We start from the raw sequence: 17422 nt of genomic DNA, 5'->3' as shown, positions 1-17422 counted from the left end.
GCTCCTTGATATGCTGTCAGTTGTCCCCCCGCCGCCATTTCTGGTGCTGTGTCCTGTACCCGAAGGTAGCCGCAGAGTGAGACCTCCGCCCCGCTCTCCTGTCTGTTACTACCCCGCTGGCTCGGACTGAACGCGCCTGTTGCCCCGCCAACACAACTCTGGAGGCGTGGTCGTCGATCACGTCCATTGGTTGAAGCCGAGGCGCGTACCCAAGCACAACACCGCTGATTGGCTGGAGCGAGCCAGATGCCCGAGAGCGCCAGAAAACAAGCTTGAGCGGGTGATGCTGAGGTCTCCCCAGCACGGCACAGCACAGCACAGCACAGGGGGTCCACTCACCGGACAGCAGTGTTAGAGGACTGGAGGCGTAGGTTCGGGAGGACTACCCGCTTATTTCGAAGAGGGAAATTAGCTGCTATGTTGGTCTGAAGAAACCGCGCGCTAATACCGGACACAGAGCCGTACCGGGACATTTAATTTCTTCAAGAGCAGAAATGGTGAGGAATGGTGCTTTCCCTCCAGTGGTTTCCAGCTTACCGTAACACTTAGCTTATGATGGTCAGCTGAGCTAGGACTGTTAGCTAAATAACTAATTAAAAAAAAGACTTTAAACTACTGACGAGTAACCGCAGTATATTTATTCCCTTTCACAGGCCCAGCCACAGCCCATGTGTTAATTTGGATCAATTTGAGTGAATTTTCCGTTTGCATGTCACATGTTAGAATTAACGTAATTTATTAACGACATGTAAATATACACTAACCCCTCGACTCGCGACATCTCCTGCTATTGAGTATGCTAGCCACATCAAGGTTATGCTAGCAATAAACCAAACTGTTCCATAGGGAAGACTGGCTGTTAGCTATCTCGCAGACGTTAGCTTGCTAAGGGCTAGTTAGCAGATGTTCTTTGCGCCAAATTCAGCTGGCCACTAGTCTAAGTTTTCTGCACTGGCTGAAACTTCCCCGACTTCACCGTGCAACTCACTAAAATATCGGCCAGATAATCTGTTGTTGATTTTCTATACGTCTCTACTTTTTGGACTGCAGTTTTCCCAGATGGAAGTTGAATGCCTCTCATTGAAAGACCTCAAAAGTCCAAGGAAAAGTTTTACGGTGGAGTTGGAGGAGGATGGAGGCCAAACTGAACAAAAGGTGAGGTGGATTACTGCTTCATTTTAGGTGCGGTCTGAGCACTCTAACTGTTAGCAGGTTTGATATAATGCAACTGAAGGGGAGCTGCAGAGTCAGGCTAAAAAGAGGTTTCGACAGGTTTACGTGTTGTACTGGTGCTTTGTAATCTAACTTGTGCTCCAAAATTACCGATTTTAAGCCCTTGAATTTTACCCAGGGTGTATTTGTCTTTTAACACACAACTATGTCTATCACAGGAAAACATCTGGGCAGAGAGGAGGAGATCCACGCCACTGAAATCTGCTGAGTCCACTATCCCTCCATTGTTGATAAACAGAAAAGGTGCCACCCCTGACCTGGCCCACGTCACCCCCATCAAACACGCCGTCGTGCCTGAGCCCTGGACACCCACGGCCAATCTGAAGATGCTGATCAGTGCGGCGAGTCCAGACATTAGAGACCGAGAGATGAAAAAGGTGCTGTTCAGACCCATAGAGAATGAGAATGAAAAACCAGACAGTCCAGATACTGTGACGGAGGATATAGAGGTGGAAGACTCTTGTCAGGTAAGAAATGCGAAATGTTGGCATCTGCCAAAGAGGCTAAGAGCTGAACTACATTATCAAAAACCACAGTCTCTAAAATAGTAAATAAGGAATTAAATAAGTTCTCATTTAGTCCTTGAAGTCAAATTTGTGTGTGTGTGTGTTCTACTAGGGAGAATTCAATTAGATTGCAGTTATTGTTTATTGGTATGTTTAGGGAAATGCTCTCAAAGGAACCCAGAGTTTCCACAAGAGTAAACACACTTTATCCTCACTTTACTTACAATAGCAGCTTCTCTCTCAAGAGAGGGAGTTTCCAAAGTACAAATGAAATCCCTCAGTTATGCCTGTTAAAGTAATTTTGTATATAAGCGGCAGATGGAGCCCAATTCGCCCTGAGCTTGTGTGATACAGTTGTTTAATCCAACATGTGAAAGTTTTTCCAGCCTCAATATCTCTTTAGAGACTGTGATAATTAATTCTGTGAAATGTGTGTCCTTGAAGATATGTTACATGAAAGCAATTTAAGGGTCTGAGCTGGGATGTGTGTTACTTTACTGTAATCACGGATGATGGCGATGCAGAAGGTGGCACCAAAGCCCCCTTAGCCGATGTACATTTCTTTAAATTAGTGGCAAAACACTAGACGGAGAAATCGTAATCATTTATCTATTTATGAATGTCTCTGTTTGTCCAGTTTGAAGTTGTGGATGAAGAAGATGAGGCAGAGAAAAAGCCGAGCAGGAAGCAGAAGAGTCTGGGTCTACTATGCCAAAAGTTCCTAGCCCTCTACCCTGACTACCCACCGCCACACAGCCCCATCTGGATCTCACTGGACGAGGTGGCAACCAGTCTGGGTAGGAGCCAGTAATGTGGGGACAAAAGAGTTTTGACAGGGGAGGTCGATAACTGTGACTAGTCCCAGCTCATGCCTGTGTTGCTTTTGTAAACACCTAATGGGAGTGAGATGATAGTGGAAAGCAGCTAGTGTCCATTTCATGAGCATTATAAAGTCTTGATGTTATTGGATATAGGGGCGGTTGCTATGGAGACCTCTGTCAGTCAAACGTATATCATTCTGTATTTAAATGAACGGTGCGGCGCCGCAGTTATAACTTTCATTCGTTTTAATCAAAAAACTAACAATTTGGTGAGTTTCGATTGAAGTATTTTTCAAGAGTGTGTGATCATTTCTCTGTCCTCGCGCTCATTGTCAGGAGTGGAGCGGCGGCGTATCTACGACATCGTCAACGTGCTGGAGTCTCTAATGATTGTTGGCCGTATAGCCAAAAACAGCTACACCTGGTATGGACGTCAGCGGCTGGAGGACACGTTGGAGGAGCTGCAGCGAAGGGGCCGGCAGCAGGGCTACCACCTCCAGATGGAGCTGGCTGCTGAGACCAGGGAGGCCGGGCCGGGGTGCGAGGATGATGGAGGGGAGGGGGACGCTGGCAACGGTAATGGCCAGAGATATAAAACCTAGAAGTGAAGACTTTAGAGAGTTTAGAATTAAAAGCACTCTCCAACAGATGTGTCTCCTCTCTGCCGGGCCCCTTTCCCCTTATTTTCTTCTCCTTGCACCTTCAGTCTTTTCCATCAACTGCCCTAGTAGCCATGGTAAAGAAGCTAAAGGTTCATTGTTGCACTTATAGGATAAGAGGATCAGTTAAATTTCGTACGCGTAAAAATTAAATTGTAGGGTTCATTTTGCAAGCAGCTGCCACCAAGTTGACAAACAGCCTAATGATCATTCCCCTTCAACTGTAAACCTGCAGGAAGGAAGACGAGCCTCGTTTCCATGGCGACCCTACTCACTCACACACACAGACAGCTTTTCATTAAGAGGGTGTGTGTCTGTGTGTCTGTGTGTATTGACTTGGAAATGTGGCTGGATAATAGTGTCACTCATGACAAAGAGGTAGTTTACAAAGGTAAAGCCAGATGACGAGCTTTGATGTTCATTAAGTGGTTAACGTCTTGCTGCTATTGTTGTGGCTGGTTGAATGTGATGACCTCAGGTGATATAATAATACGTGTAATGGCTGCCATCACAGCTGAGCTGCAGGACGGCAAATACCTACAAAAGAAAAGGTGTTATTGAGGCGCCAGCCGCACATTGAAGCGTGTGTAATCTCATGGTTTGTGATCAGAAAATATTTTTTGGAACCATCTCACTTTAGCCGAGACCGAACACCAAGATGTCATCGCGAAAGACAACATGAAAGCTCCAAACTCAAATGGGTATTGCAATGTGGAAACTGATACCACAAATTGTGCTGATACTCAATTTCTTTAGATTTGAGGTGTCCGTTTGATGAATTTAAGGCTTTTGTTTTTCTCTGTAGTAATGTTCTGGAATGAATCTCCATTTTGACACATAATGATATTTAACATAAGCTCATTACAGCGTCTAACCTTTAGAAGAGGCTATGTGGTAAACCATTTTATTGTTCCTCAAAACATCAAATCTTTCTAATATTTAAAAAAAAAATGACCGAGCTCATAATTTCAGGCCTAATCTTGCAACCATTAAAGCTTTGAGCAGTCGGATAGTGATGTTTCAAATCTATATTGATGAAGTTGTAATTGCTGCCGCCGCTGTGCTGATTTGCCTGCGAAACAGGAAAATCAACATATGTGTTAGTTAACACCACATACGGTAGCATTTGCATTTCACAGCTAAAACTCTTACGTTTTACGAGTACGCAAATGCTGATGTCTGATGCAAGTACAAACTGCCTTCTTGAAGAGCTAGTCATGTCCATATTTTGTTTTTAGAGCTTATGTAATACCTTGACATTTTTGAAATCTTATTTCTTGTTTTGTAAAAAGTCAGAAAAATCAGATAGTAGAACCAATCTAGTCGTGAAGGGTAAGTTTGAGTAATTGGTATTTAAAGATGGCAGCCCATTACAAATGGAGAGGGAGCTCATTTTCTGCTATCTATTATTTATAATTCATTATTTTACTAGTTAAAATTCTATTGCTTGCTGCAATGACTCAGTTTCCGTGGTGGATTCCGGTTAATCTATACATGATGTACGGATTTCTTTGAACGCTAAAGAAGTTTGACTGATAACTCCTTTGCTAGTCTGACGTGCCGCATGTGCCCATGGTGTTTGCAGCTGGAGGCAACAGGAAAGACAAATCTCTGCGCATCATGAGCCAGAAGTTTGTCATGCTGTTCCTGGTGTCCAAAACTCAGACTGTTACTCTGGACGCAGCAGCAAAGATCCTCATCGAGGAGAGTCAGGACTCATCGAGTCACAGCAAGTATAAAAGTAAGAAGTCCAACACAACCGCAAACATTTTGTGTGTGTGTGCATTAAAGACAGTGAATGTCTTGATAACGTTAGCTATCCATGAGCTAAAATCTGACACAAGTAAGATGGTATGTTCCATTAAATGTTGAGACTTGCACTAGCCACAATGTTGGGCAAGAATCACATACCCTCTATATAAATAGTATGTTCAAGGAATTAGTCATTGTATGTCCTGTTATAGAAATCTTGGTTCCTTCCTTGGTTCTGTTAAAACTAAACATCCCTGTATCTTCAGCTAAGGTGCGGCGACTGTACGATATTGCCAATGTCCTGACCAGCCTGGGCCTCATAAAGAAGGTGCATGTCCGTGAGGAGAGGGGCAGGAAGCCGGCCTTCAAATGGCTCGGCCCGGTCGAATTCAACAACTCCGCAAAGGCCGGTAAGAATTAAAGACAAGTTTTGGTAACCATATTAAAATATAATATTTCTGAAGGTGAAGACACTATGAAGGACCCCTGGTGCTCACTTTAGTCACATCACTGTCATCCTGCTGTTTGGATAAAAAGGTCTACAAAATATCCGATTTATTGCTAATTTTCTTACATTATTGCTGTCATGCTAACTCAGACCTTATCCTATAGGGAATACTGTGAATGTGGCAGCCATTACTCCGCCTGAGGCCACACAGCCAATGGCAGGCCAGGACTTCAGGAAGGCCAAGATGGGACGTCACGCCTCCTTCAACATCACACCAACTTCTGTGGCTGTCCGACGGCAGATCAACTCTGCCCCAAGCAGCCCACAACGAGAAATAATGGGCAAGAGACACTGAATTTTTCAATTACGTCCATGTTTGCTTGTAGTCGGTTTAAAAAGAATAGTTTACAGTTGAACATTTGTATATTCCTGTTTAATAAACCATATTAATTCCTCACACCTCAGCTCTGCCAAATCAGCCTGTGGACTATTCCAGAAAGACTACAAGCAACAACGCCGTGTGTCGACTGCAGTTTGGAAACAGCTCTGAGTGAGTTAACTTTTAAGCCAGACTCGTCTTGGTTTACATTGATCTCATCCACCACAGATTAACTGCACACAAGTTTCCTAACGTACTACCAGTATAATTGAAGAGAAGCCACATCAGCTGCCTGTAACAAGGGTAAATGGTGCAGAAGATGTTGTAGATAATAAATATTGTATTATTTATTTGGGGCGGGGTGTGAGATACATAATATTTCATACTCGCAAGTGTTTTCATATCCAGACTGCTGTGAATATGAAGTTATTGTCTCCTATGATAGTACAGTTAGGTGCATAAGTATTTGGACAGTAAGACAATTTTTTTAATTTTACCTCTACACCACCACAATTGATTTGAAAGAAATCCATCAAGATCTTAAGGAATTGTAGACTTTTAGCTTTAATTCAAGGGGGTTGAGATCAGGTGACTGACTTGGCCATTGACAAATATTCCATTCTTTGCATTGAGAAGCTCTTGGGTTGCTTTCGCAGTCTGTTTCGGGTCATTATCCATCTGTACTGTGAGGCACCGTAATATCAGTTTTGCAGCATTTGGCTGAATCTGTTTAGATAGTTTAGAACTATACACTTCAGAATTCATCCTGCTGCTTCTATCAGCAGTCACATCATCAATAAACAGCGGTGACCCAGTTCCATTGGCAGCCATACATGTCCATGCCATAACACTACCTCCACCATGTTTGACAGATGATGTGGCTGCTTTGGATCATGAGCCGTTCCTGTCCTTCTCCACACTCTTCTCTTCCCATCATTCTGGTACAAGTTCATCTTGGTTTCATCTGTCCAAAGAATCTGGTCCCAGAACTGGGCAGTGTTTTTTTTTTTTTTGATGTTTTTTGGCAAAGTCTAATCTGACCTTTCTGTTCTTGGGTGTTACCATTGGTTTGAACCTTGTGGTAAATCTTCTGTGTTTACAGTCATGAAGGCGTCTCTTGATTGTAGACTTTGACAGTGATACACCTTCCTCCTCCAGAGTGATCTTGACCTTTCTAGATGTTGTGAAGGGTTTTTCTTCACCAAGGAAAAGAGTCTGTGATCGTCCACTTTAGTTGTCTTCTGTGGTCTTCCAGGCCTTGTTGTTGTTGCTGAGCTCACCAGTTAATTCCCTCTTGTTAAGAATGAACCACATTGTTGATTTGGCCACTCCTGAATTTTCTGCTCTGTCTGATAGGTTTTTGTTGTTTTTTCAGCCTAATGACGGCCTCCTTCATTTGTTTCAACACCTCTTTGAACCTTATATTGAGAGTTGCCATGAGCAGCTACCAAATACAAATTCAACACTTGGAATCAACTCCAGACCTTTTATCTGCTTAATTTGTCGTGAAATAATGAGGGAACAGGCCAAACCTGGACATGACACTGTCAGTAAATTGTCCAATTACTTTTGAGCCTTTTGAAAATGACGGACTAAGTATAAAAATGGCTGTAATTCCTAAACGGTTAATGTGATGTTTTTGTTAAACCCTTTGAAATTAAAGCTGAAAGTCTAAACTTCAATCACTTTTTTGATGGCTTCGTCTGAAATCCATTGTGGTGGTGCACAGAGGCAAAATTACATGGCCGTCCAAACACTTATGGACCTCACTGTGAATGTTGGCTTCCTCAGATACAGTACGCAGTGGTTCATGTTATTTCTATGGTTGCGGCTAAACACAGCTGCCCCAAGGCAGTGACTGTTAAGTATTTTTCGGGGGTTGAGATGAGTGTGGAAATAGTTTCTCAGACACAGCTGTCATTTGGCTGTTGGTTTTTAATCCACTTTCTGACTAATTCTGATCTTACAGTTCAGATGTGGTGGAAACACAAACAAGACTGCATGAAAGGGATTTTTCCCTCCTACTTCAGTCCCTGAGTTTAGTTCCTTTGATTATATTGTTCCTGGAACTATTTGGTCAAAGTGCTACTTGGCAAGTAATATATGAGACAGAGCTCAAGAGTCAGGGTTGCAGGAAGCTGTTGTGGTTTGAGACTAGAAAAAATGGGGACCCAAGCCCAGCCCACTGCAGTATTTTCTCTATTTAATGTAAGATGAATCTTGCTTCAGCTTGCGGATAAACAAATTCCACAACTGGCCGAAGCCCGTATTGTCCAATCAAGTCCAAACTGAGAGTTGAAGCTTTAATTCTAATAAAACTAAAAATTGAAAACTGGCTGATTTCTTGACTTTTCTTGTTTCTTTTCAGTAACCGTCCCAGTGCAGCACCGCAGACTCACACCCTCAGCAGAGGCAGCAGCAGCCAGCTGCCTCCGTCCTCCACCCAGTCCACCCCACTGGCACCTCCCTTCAACCCCGAGCACTTCTTCGCCTCTTCCTCCTCTCCCCACTGCTTGGCCTACCTGCCCAGCCTGTCTCAGCCCTCGGTGGTCATGCTGCACAGGGCGCTAGACAAGCCCGACCAGGTGCCTGAGGGTCAGGGGTCACCCAGGTTGGAGTCTGAGGAAGGCAGGAAGAGAAGGAGGGAAGAGAGAGAAGAGGAGGAGACGGTGTGGAAAAAGAAGGGAATGTCAGTGTTAGAGGAATGTGACAAGGTGAGGGGATATTTGATTTGTTTTGGTTTGCTGACATGTTTACCAGTTTTATAGAGAAAAATACACGTGATGAGTGTTTGATATCGTTCATCACTGTGTTCTTTTTGGTTAAGATTGACTGGGACCAACATAGAGATTGTGGTTCAGCGCAGTCATATGATTGCATGGATTCTTTTTCTGTGCAGTTTTGCGTTCACATCAGAAGATCCTGTTATCAATTCAGGCTATATTCATAGCTGACCATTAAATTAAAAATATGGAATACTACATGCTTGCGGATTAGGATAACTCATCCTTGGGTCAAATACAGACTTATATTAGTGACGTATAGGATATTTGATAATTGTAGAACTTTGGCAATTCATCAGACTACACAGTCCTAGTAACTGGAAAAGTCCCATTTTTCATGGCACGGTGGTCTGGTTAGATTAGAGAACAGACTATATCGGCTGCACTTTTACATCAGGAAAATGACTTGGGAGAAGTTAAGTCCAATGTTATTAGATGGGGAGAGTCTTCATAAGTGCAGTAATGCTAGTTGCTGAGCCATAAATTAAAATCCATTTTGATATCAGATGTTATTTCAGATGGATTTCAGAACCGGACAGTTTGTTTTCATCATCCAGTCCTGCTTAATTTACTCCCAGTGTTTGTTTTCCTTCCAGGTGAGAGCTGAACCTCACAGGGAAGCAGGGGAGTGTTCGCAGATGGGGACCACCAGGACGTCTCTGAAACACCCAGCAGGCCTCTCCAGAGCGTTGGATGAAAGTCTAGGTGCCAGCAACAGCAGTGAGCCCGCCCAGCCGTCACACTACCTCTATGTACCCAACCATGCAGGTACATACAGCGCTCTGAAAACTCTGTCTGAAATATATATATGGACTTTAATCTGCCCCCTTTTAAAAATCCTTTAATATGAAATTAGGAAAAGTACAGCTCGAGCACAAAGGAGCTCTTTGTCAACAGATTTAAAAAAAATTTCGAGGGAGTCGCTGCTGTAACAGTGTTGGCAATCCTTATGCAATAAAAAAAAAAATCAGACTGACACAATAATGCACATGAATGTCCGTGGGGACGGGTTCCTATGATCATGAAAACCCAGCAAGGAAGATTATTTAGAAATTGCAAAATACAGTATTAGTTACCTGTGGGAACATTCCTACCACATTCATCAATTTTGGAAATATTTAAAAGTAGTATGGGAGTAATCTGAACACTGCCGTCACTAGATAAGTGGCCTGGGTTTCGATGCCTCACGGGTTTCTCAAAATATAGAGTGTGAAGTCACAACTGACAACAGAGGATTGTTGTATAAAATAAATTCTGGTGTTTATGTCTTCACCATGTATGTTTAAACCTTATAAAACCTGAAAAGGTCTGGATTCCAATCAAAGAAATGGAATTCTACAGCAGTCAAACTAGTTTTCTTGGTCAAAGCGTTTTTAAAATGGTTGCCTGGACCCCCTCCCCCAGAGGGTCCTGAGAATAATCTAAAAGGTACGGTCAAAGGGAATAACAGAACAAAGAATTTGTTAGAGAAAAATAATGTTTTCTTTTTTATGAGTTTTCTCTCATTTCCGCGAAATACCGGATACTTTCACTACTTTGTGCATCCAAAAATCCTTCGAGTGATACAGTCTGACAAGACAGAATCCCTCTTTGGTTGACCTGCTCTCAGTCCATGTCCACACTAAGGCCGTAATCTGTGATGTGGGTTAAAGGTAGACGGTGCTTTGTTTTAGCAGCTCTCAAGACAAACAGTAGAACAGCAAGGTTTGCTCTGAAAACATGCAAAGGTTTAGGAATTGAGTTAAAAAGACATTACATGTACTGACCCTGGCTGCAAAAATCAATACAGATGCATCAGATGCAAATAAAGATACATAATTCTGAAGACTCACCAAATGCAGCTGCCGTCTTACATGACTCAGTATAGACTGAACTTCAGTGAGATGAGGAAAGGCATGTCTTCAGCTGGGATTATCTCCGGATGTCTGGCAGCCTATCAGGACACAAGCAATAATCAGTAATCAAATTACAGAGTAAATGATCAAGAGTGGAATGACATGACTGTCTTTACATAAGTAAAGATAATAAATGGACTCAGTAAATACTCGCCTAAGTGCATTCTGGTAAGAGGGAAGGACAAAGACACCTGTGTGTAATGCTGACGGGGGGTGCACTTCATTTCTGTCTCCCTGGCTCAGTACAGGTCAGGTGACTTCGACTTCCAACAAGTTTTAATCACTGTGTAGTCCAGAGATAAAGCAAAATAAAACCCACAGCACTTCCTACCATGTCTTCTCCAGGTCTGAACAGCCTCAACTTCTTCATTCCTGCTGGTCAGCCACCAGCCAGCCTAGCGCTTCCTCCCAGCGGCGTTCCCACCCTGGCCCTGCCCTACGTCCTGGTGCCCACCGCCGCCCTCTCCCACTACCCCCTGGTTGCCAGGGGTCTACAGCAGCAAGGCTCTGACGCCCACGCCAAACTCGGCTTCGGTCTGCCCGCCGTGATGTCGCCTGCCCACTTTACGGTGGGGGCAGCACCCTACAGCCTGGCGGCAGCCTCGGAGATCGGCTGGTCGCCGGCTCCGTCGCCGTCCACCCCGGAACAAAGCAGGGCGTGCGGGTCAGCGGCGGGCGCTCCACATTCGCCCTCGGGACCACGACAGACCGTCGGCATCAACACACCGGAGCCGCTGGTAAGAGTTTCAACGAGAACGTCGGCATAATCAGTAGGAAGCAGCGAGCATTTCATTATTGTGGTGAACAACGGGATGCAGGGCAAATGTTCCCCAGACTAACATCACCCTCTCCCTCCACAGACTCCACGCACTCCAAAGGACACCGCGGCATCCGCCTCTAAGGCCTTCTTCCAGACCCCAGGCGCTCTGGGAAATGTAGTCGGCGCTGTGCCAGCTGCCCGTAGAAGAGGCTCTGCACAGAGAAGACTGGATGTTGGCCACGCGCCGACCTGCTAGAGACCCGAGGAGCTGGAATAGGTGGCTGACGACACTCCTGTGACATTCAGGTGCTGGCCGTACAAGTGAAAAATATGGTTTCAAGCCACCTGTGCTTTTTTTAGTTGATTAATGAATGAATTAAGGGTTTCCCTCTGAAATGCAAGAATATACATTTTAGCAAAAGACTGTTTGCTTAGACCCGAAGCCAACTCCGTCCTAAAAGATGGAACCTTTCTGGAAAGCGGAGGTGACTGTAAATTTTCAGCAACTGGCGAGTGCCTCGTTTTGAAATGAAACTCTTCTGTTATTGGTTGTTCCGTTAACAGTGGTTCTTACTGTGCACTGGATTTCAGTGAGAGAGTAAGTGAAGCGGCATTGCCAATGTAGCAGTGCCCTCCTGTGGTGGGAGTCAGCCACTGCTGTGTTTTTCCATTTCATCATTTTTCCCTCTCAGATGTGATCAACCTACCTAACACCCATCACCTGTGTATTATAGCCCAATCGCTATTTATATTTTAGCTAATATATGTTGGTTACAGGGACTGTAATGGAACATTAACTTTTTTTTAGCACTAAGTATTTGATGAATGTACATCTAAATTGAAGTGATCGTCTTCAGTTGGCCCCTCCAGGTTTGTCACATTACCACGGTATGATAGGAAACGTAATAGCTGCTGATCACCGCTTCGCGTGGACAGTAGCCGAGTCCAGACGCTGCTGAGGGAAGAAAATCTCTCAGGCCCGAAATGTTTACAGCCGCCAGGGTATCTCAAGGAACAGTTCCTGGACTCGTCGATGCACAGCAGGTGCATTCATTTACTCATCAGGAAGACAGACGTTACCGGCGTTGAGTATGTTTTCACTGAGAATTTGCAACCGTACTGTCTTTATGGTTAAAAACGGAACCCTTTAGCTCTGTTACTGGCAACTGAAGGACACCGTGACATGGGACCATGCTCTCAGGTACTTGAATACTCGTGATTTTACTAGAAGTAGATTCTGTGGTGTCAGAGTAGTGTAAAGATTTTTATCCGTAACTTATCCAGGGAAAGTAGACTGAGCGTACATGCTGTCTTTTTTTCAGCAACACCATTCCACATTCGTACAGTCCAACACATCTGGGAGATTTCCAGATTTCCTGCTGCAGCTGGGGGGGGGGTGCGCGCCTTGCCGAGAGAAGAGCGATCTCTTTATCGCCAGATTTTCTCAGGTTGTGCAGGGATTTGCACAGACGATCCTCTGCTAATAGACCCGCTAACTTCCTTCCAGACAACGCGGCCTGAATATTGGTGCTATGTATGGGAGTCGTTCAGGAGAGCTTAGCTATGTCACACCAAAGGGTGCACAGGTAGTCCGCTCTGACCAGCGGACGTGTACTTATCAGTGTACAGTTTTTGTGTCTGTAATTATTTTTTGTCATCCACTATTTCCACAGGCAGAGTGTTAAATGCTGCTTCATTGTTTCTAAAATAATGGTAAATGCACTGTTAGGTGTAGTAGTTGTGTCTGCTGATCTAACTTTTACAAAAGTCGGGGCTGTTCCTTCACTCTGGCTCTGCTCTGTAGTTACGGGACACACTGGTTTTCCTCTGTACGACTTTCACAAACTTTGATTAAAGCGTATGATGCCGACTAGTTTTGTAATGTGTGCTCTCTGGTCTGTGGAATGTGAGACAGTATTTCAGGTATTACGTCAGCAAACGTTTACGAGCTCGATCCTAACTTTTCAGAGAGGTAAAAGGGGGTCGACTGCGTTGGTCTGAGTGGAAACCGTTTCATTGGCAGAGCTTTAAACAGACCAAATGTTGCCGTTTAGTTTTACACCACAGTAGAAAAAAATCCAGCTTGATGAGCCAAATGTTGACAGATGGCTGCAGTGTAACATTTTACCAATTTACAGATGCCAGCAATACTTCAGAGCGGCCCAGCGCTCAGACGGGAGCAAGCCACGCTAATGTGGTCAGATGACACTTCTTCTCTGACACAAGTCCTTTTGCTGCAAATTGCTTTGTGCGGTGAAGCAGGGTTGCTGACTAAACACTAATACATGAGATGAAACTGGTGATCATGGTGAGGCCACGGCGTTAGAGTGAACATTACAAAGTGACTCGCAGAAAGGTTGGAATGCAGTAAACTCATCAGTAAGCTGAGGTTAGCTTCTCACACACACACACACACACCATCCGTCGGAGGACACAAAGCTTTTACGTCAGCTCTAACAGTGAGCTGAGGGAGCTGCCAGTGGATGTGTTTGGCAATGCCGGGCATTTATAACACTTAACCTCAGCAGATGGGACGATTGACTTTGTATAGACAGACAGACAGTTCAGCCAAGTACCTGCCGTGGCCGAAAACCTCTTCAGTGACGGCTGCTGTCACCATGGTTACCATGTCTCCATTTCTACCATTGCTGCTCCTGCAGCTACCACTGCTAGCACATCCACGCTAATGCAACTAGCTAGCACTCTAAATGCTGCTGAAACAACCTTTACACAGACGCGAGACAAAGGAACCAACGTCCTGAAGTGTTTCGGTGAGACTCTGACCTCTGCTGGACAGAAGAACAACACTCCTCAAAAGATACTCTCATTTGGTGTGTGTGTGTGTGTGTGTGTGTGTGTGTGTGTGTGTGTGTGTGTGTGTGTGTGTGTGTGTGTGTGTGTGTGTGTGTGTGTGTGTGTGTGTGTGTTCGCACTTGGATATGTCTTGTTAGGTTTCACATCAACTTTATATTGAATGTCCTGAATTTATAGAACTCAGTGTTTAATGGAAGAAATGAAAACTTCAACAAAAAAAACCACCAGAAGTTTCTACCTTTGGGAGGACACTCAGTGACATAATGCATTCCCCAGTCCCTTACCCTAACCTGAACCCAGACCTGATTCTAACCTGAGCCCTAAAACCAAGTCTGAACCCTCAAACAGCCCTTTGAAGGTGTGAGGGCCGGACAAAATGTCCTCTCAGTAAGGTACGTAACTCCAACTAGTCCTCACAATGTATAGCCATACAAGTACGCGGACACAGAGACATACCTATGCCCGTATACTCCTGTACATGTACACGCAGAGTTGTGTCCCCTCAAAAAGGGACAAAGGTTGAAACAACAAATCAAAGGCCGGTAGAAAGAAGACAGATAAACTAGAGTAATAATACGAGCAGAGAAGAAGAAACCTCATCTGGTGTTTCGCTGGTGGTGGTGCAGAGCGCCGTCTAACACCTGGGTCCAAAATCTCCCATAGCTGTTCAGTGGGGTTGAGATCTGGTGACTGCGAAGGCCACAGCACGCGAGTCACATCACTTTCACACTGATCAAACCACTCGGTGACCCCTGTGTCCAGGAGAAATTCTCACATTTTTCTTTTTATATGCCACCTGTCAAAGTTAAAAATGTCAAAAAACAAACAAAGAAAAACAACAAACAACAATCATAGAGGCCGTTGTTCTGAATTATGGCCGCATTTACTTTACCTTTAGTGCATTTTGCCATTAATACTTGTGTACTTTTACTTTGCAGATCAAGCTTCTCCATAGAAAATGTACGAGGAGCAGGATAGTTCAGCCTCTGCCGCTTTGATTCTGACGGTGTTTTCAATGTGATGAGTTTCTGATGAGGGACACTACCTGCTAGTCCGGAGATAACCTGAGCGGGACACGCATTCATTCCCAAGTACAGATTTTATTTTTGGCATGTTTGGGCTTTTTTTTTTCCCCCCCAAACTGAAGCCAAAATCAAACCTGATTTTTAAGTTAAAGGGCAGGGAAACAGCTGCACCTCCACAGATGTATCACCAGGTTTCGAGACGATCAGCCATGTCATTCATACTGTGCCTAAAAAGCTGGAGCGTTCCTCTTTCCTTTGCAAAGGAGGCTATATTTAGGGAAACGCCAACATCTGAAGTTCTTATCTAATGGCTGTGAAATACAGAGATTCACAAATGAAAACCATTTAATTTTGTGAACCCAATAACCTTTGACAGAGCCATAACGCACCCCATCGTTATTCTAGAAGGGCAAACCTCTTTCTTTTCCCTCTTAATGCTCGACTATTTCCTCTCATTGAGTCGAGGCTCTACTCTGGGATTTCCTCACCTCAGGCCTCTGTATCCATATAAGGGCCAGAAGGCTGGCGGCTCTACCTGCTTCAGTCTGTTTTTAATTATCGCTGCTAGAAATTCTTTTTTGGTGACACTATGAGGCCTATTAAACCCCGGTGTGTTGCCAGATTTGTGAAGCTTTTCCTCAAAACAAAAAGAGAGGTTCAAACCGAGCAAAAGTTAGGACGAGTGCTCGTGAATAGCGTCACCGACACCTCCTCTTATTTGATGATTGTAGTTTTGGCCCAGCTCAGACGCATCGGCAGGTTTTCACTTCAGGTTCCACCACAGCAGCTCAAACGGCTTAAAGTCAGGAATGTGGACTCGGCCAGAAACACCGATTTTTAGCCGTGCCGGCAGCGTGGCTCGAGGGACGGCCGTGTCGGTTGGTCCGTCAGTCCACGACTTTGGTCCTCACCAAAGTATCTCGGCAACTATTGGATGGCTTGCTGTAAAATGCGGCACTGACGCTAGAGTCCCAGAGGATGAATCATCCTGGCTTTTTCCTCAGTGCCACCACAAGGATACAGTACCATTTTTGGGTTTAGTGAGAAATGAGCAGGCTGCCACTAAATCTGGTCCCTGGTGACTTTTCATCCAGCTTCCACCAGCAGGTCAAACTTCATCACTCATCCACCGAAGTATCTCTTGGTGTTAGCGAACAATTAACCATCAGATCCGGTTAATTGGTTGATATGTTTTCAAGACCTTTGTTCCTTTGACACAGTACAGAATTATTTTCTATTTCGGTTTCTGCCTATAGATGTCAACGGCATTCATTGTGACACATCTGCAATAGGAAGGATGATGAAATGATGTCTTGTTTTATGTCCAATGGCCCCATCTCATATATCTACCGTGTTTCAGCCGCTGTGCTCATGATCTGACCTTTAGTCACCAGTATCGGCCTGTCGTCGTCTCTTTGGATTCGAGTAACGCTGAGACTAACACGGTGGTCAGCCTGAAGACACCCAGTCTGAGATTACTGCTGAAAACCTGCAGCTCCTCGTACCTTTAAGACTTTCATGGGGCATAATTTGAGACCACCCTGCTTACAAGGGGTTATTTTTACAGTTTGGCCTTTTAATTAAATGTAATGAACCACATGAGTCTGCTCTCCGCGCCGCCATGTAGTTTCACTGCGGTGAGACCTGTAGTGATGCCACGAGGAAGGTCGTGAAACTAAAGGTCACGGGTTTCATACCCAGCAGAGTCTGTGTCTGAGCCCGCGTTTGCTCAGGTGACAGTAAAAGCTGATGTGTACACACTGAGCCTGTTTGCAAAATAAGCTCCTCGTTTTTCTTGAGCCGAGAACAGGGTTTGTATGATGCAGTACAACAGTTGTCCTCGGGCCCCAGAGCTGAAGACATTGGGCTACTACCAGGATGTGGTCTGTGGAGGATGTGAGGAGCGCTGGACTGGCGAGTGTTGCGTCGACGCAGCACCAGAGTCTCTCGGACTTTATCTGCAGTATCGACCCTGAACCCCTTCGGCTCGCGGCTCCGCTGGAGCCACTTTTCCCTTCTTGGGAGGCAACCATGAGCCGGCCATCAGTTAGTAGACTCTGTGTCCAGCAGGGGGCAGAATAACTGCAAGTCTGGACAGTCTAACATGGCTGTGCTGCACAGACAGACAGAGAGACACTGTCTTCACCTCTCCTCCCGTAGTCCTGTGTTTGACACACATCGAGCACCGGAAAGTTGCGCTGACTTCTCAGCACCCAGTCAGTCCCCAGCCCCGTTTTCCTCGTCAGCTCCTGCACCGACCGGTCCAACCACAGCAGCCGCCCAGAAAACGTGTCCTCCGGGTCCCTGAGTCATTCAGGCTGACCGGCCAAAACCCCGACGAGCTAAA

At 44.9% G+C, this 17422-nt stretch overlaps 1 protein-coding gene across 2 annotated transcripts; it reads left to right on the top strand.

Moving 5' to 3' along the window:
* The first annotated feature begins 279 nt into the window (after positions 1-279).
* Positions 280-13092, top strand: e2f7 (E2F transcription factor 7). 2 transcript variants are annotated; one of them, XR_005708483.1, is made up of 14 exons: positions 280-497; positions 1051-1155; positions 1392-1700; positions 2377-2536; positions 2897-3136; positions 4805-4960; positions 5238-5381; positions 5584-5760; positions 5885-5969; positions 8167-8512; positions 9178-9349; positions 10822-11213; positions 11337-11542; positions 12559-13092. XR_005708483.1 is itself a non-coding variant. In XM_040140831.1 (13 exons), exons 1-13 carry the CDS (start codon positions 495-497, stop codon positions 11490-11492), a joined length of 2445 nt encoding a protein of 814 aa, XP_039996765.1. In that variant the 5' UTR covers positions 280-494; the 3' UTR covers positions 11493-13092. The 2 variants fall into 2 exon arrangements, 1 of the variants encoding a protein (XP_039996765.1); XM_040140831.1 differs by having other exon boundaries at positions 11337-13092.
* The last annotated feature ends 4330 nt before the right edge of the window (positions 13093-17422 follow it).

The sequence above is a fragment of the Xiphias gladius genome, chromosome 2, assembly GCF_016859285.1.
Source record: "Xiphias gladius isolate SHS-SW01 ecotype Sanya breed wild chromosome 2, ASM1685928v1, whole genome shotgun sequence".
In the NCBI taxonomy this organism is placed as follows: Eukaryota; Metazoa; Chordata; class Actinopteri; order Istiophoriformes; family Xiphiidae; genus Xiphias; species Xiphias gladius.
The sequence above is the reverse complement of the archived record's forward strand: the minus strand, read 5'-3'. Positions and strand labels throughout refer to the sequence as shown.

Coding starts and splice junctions, on each gene's coding strand:
- e2f7 (XM_040140831.1), top strand. Junction 1,156..1,391: donor GAGGCCAAACTGAACAAAAG/GTGAGGTGGATT, acceptor TGTCTATCACAG/GAAAACATCTGGGCAGAGAG. Junction 11,214..11,336: donor TCAACACACCGGAGCCGCTG/GTAAGAGTTTCA, acceptor CTCCCTCCACAG/ACTCCACGCACTCCAAAGGA.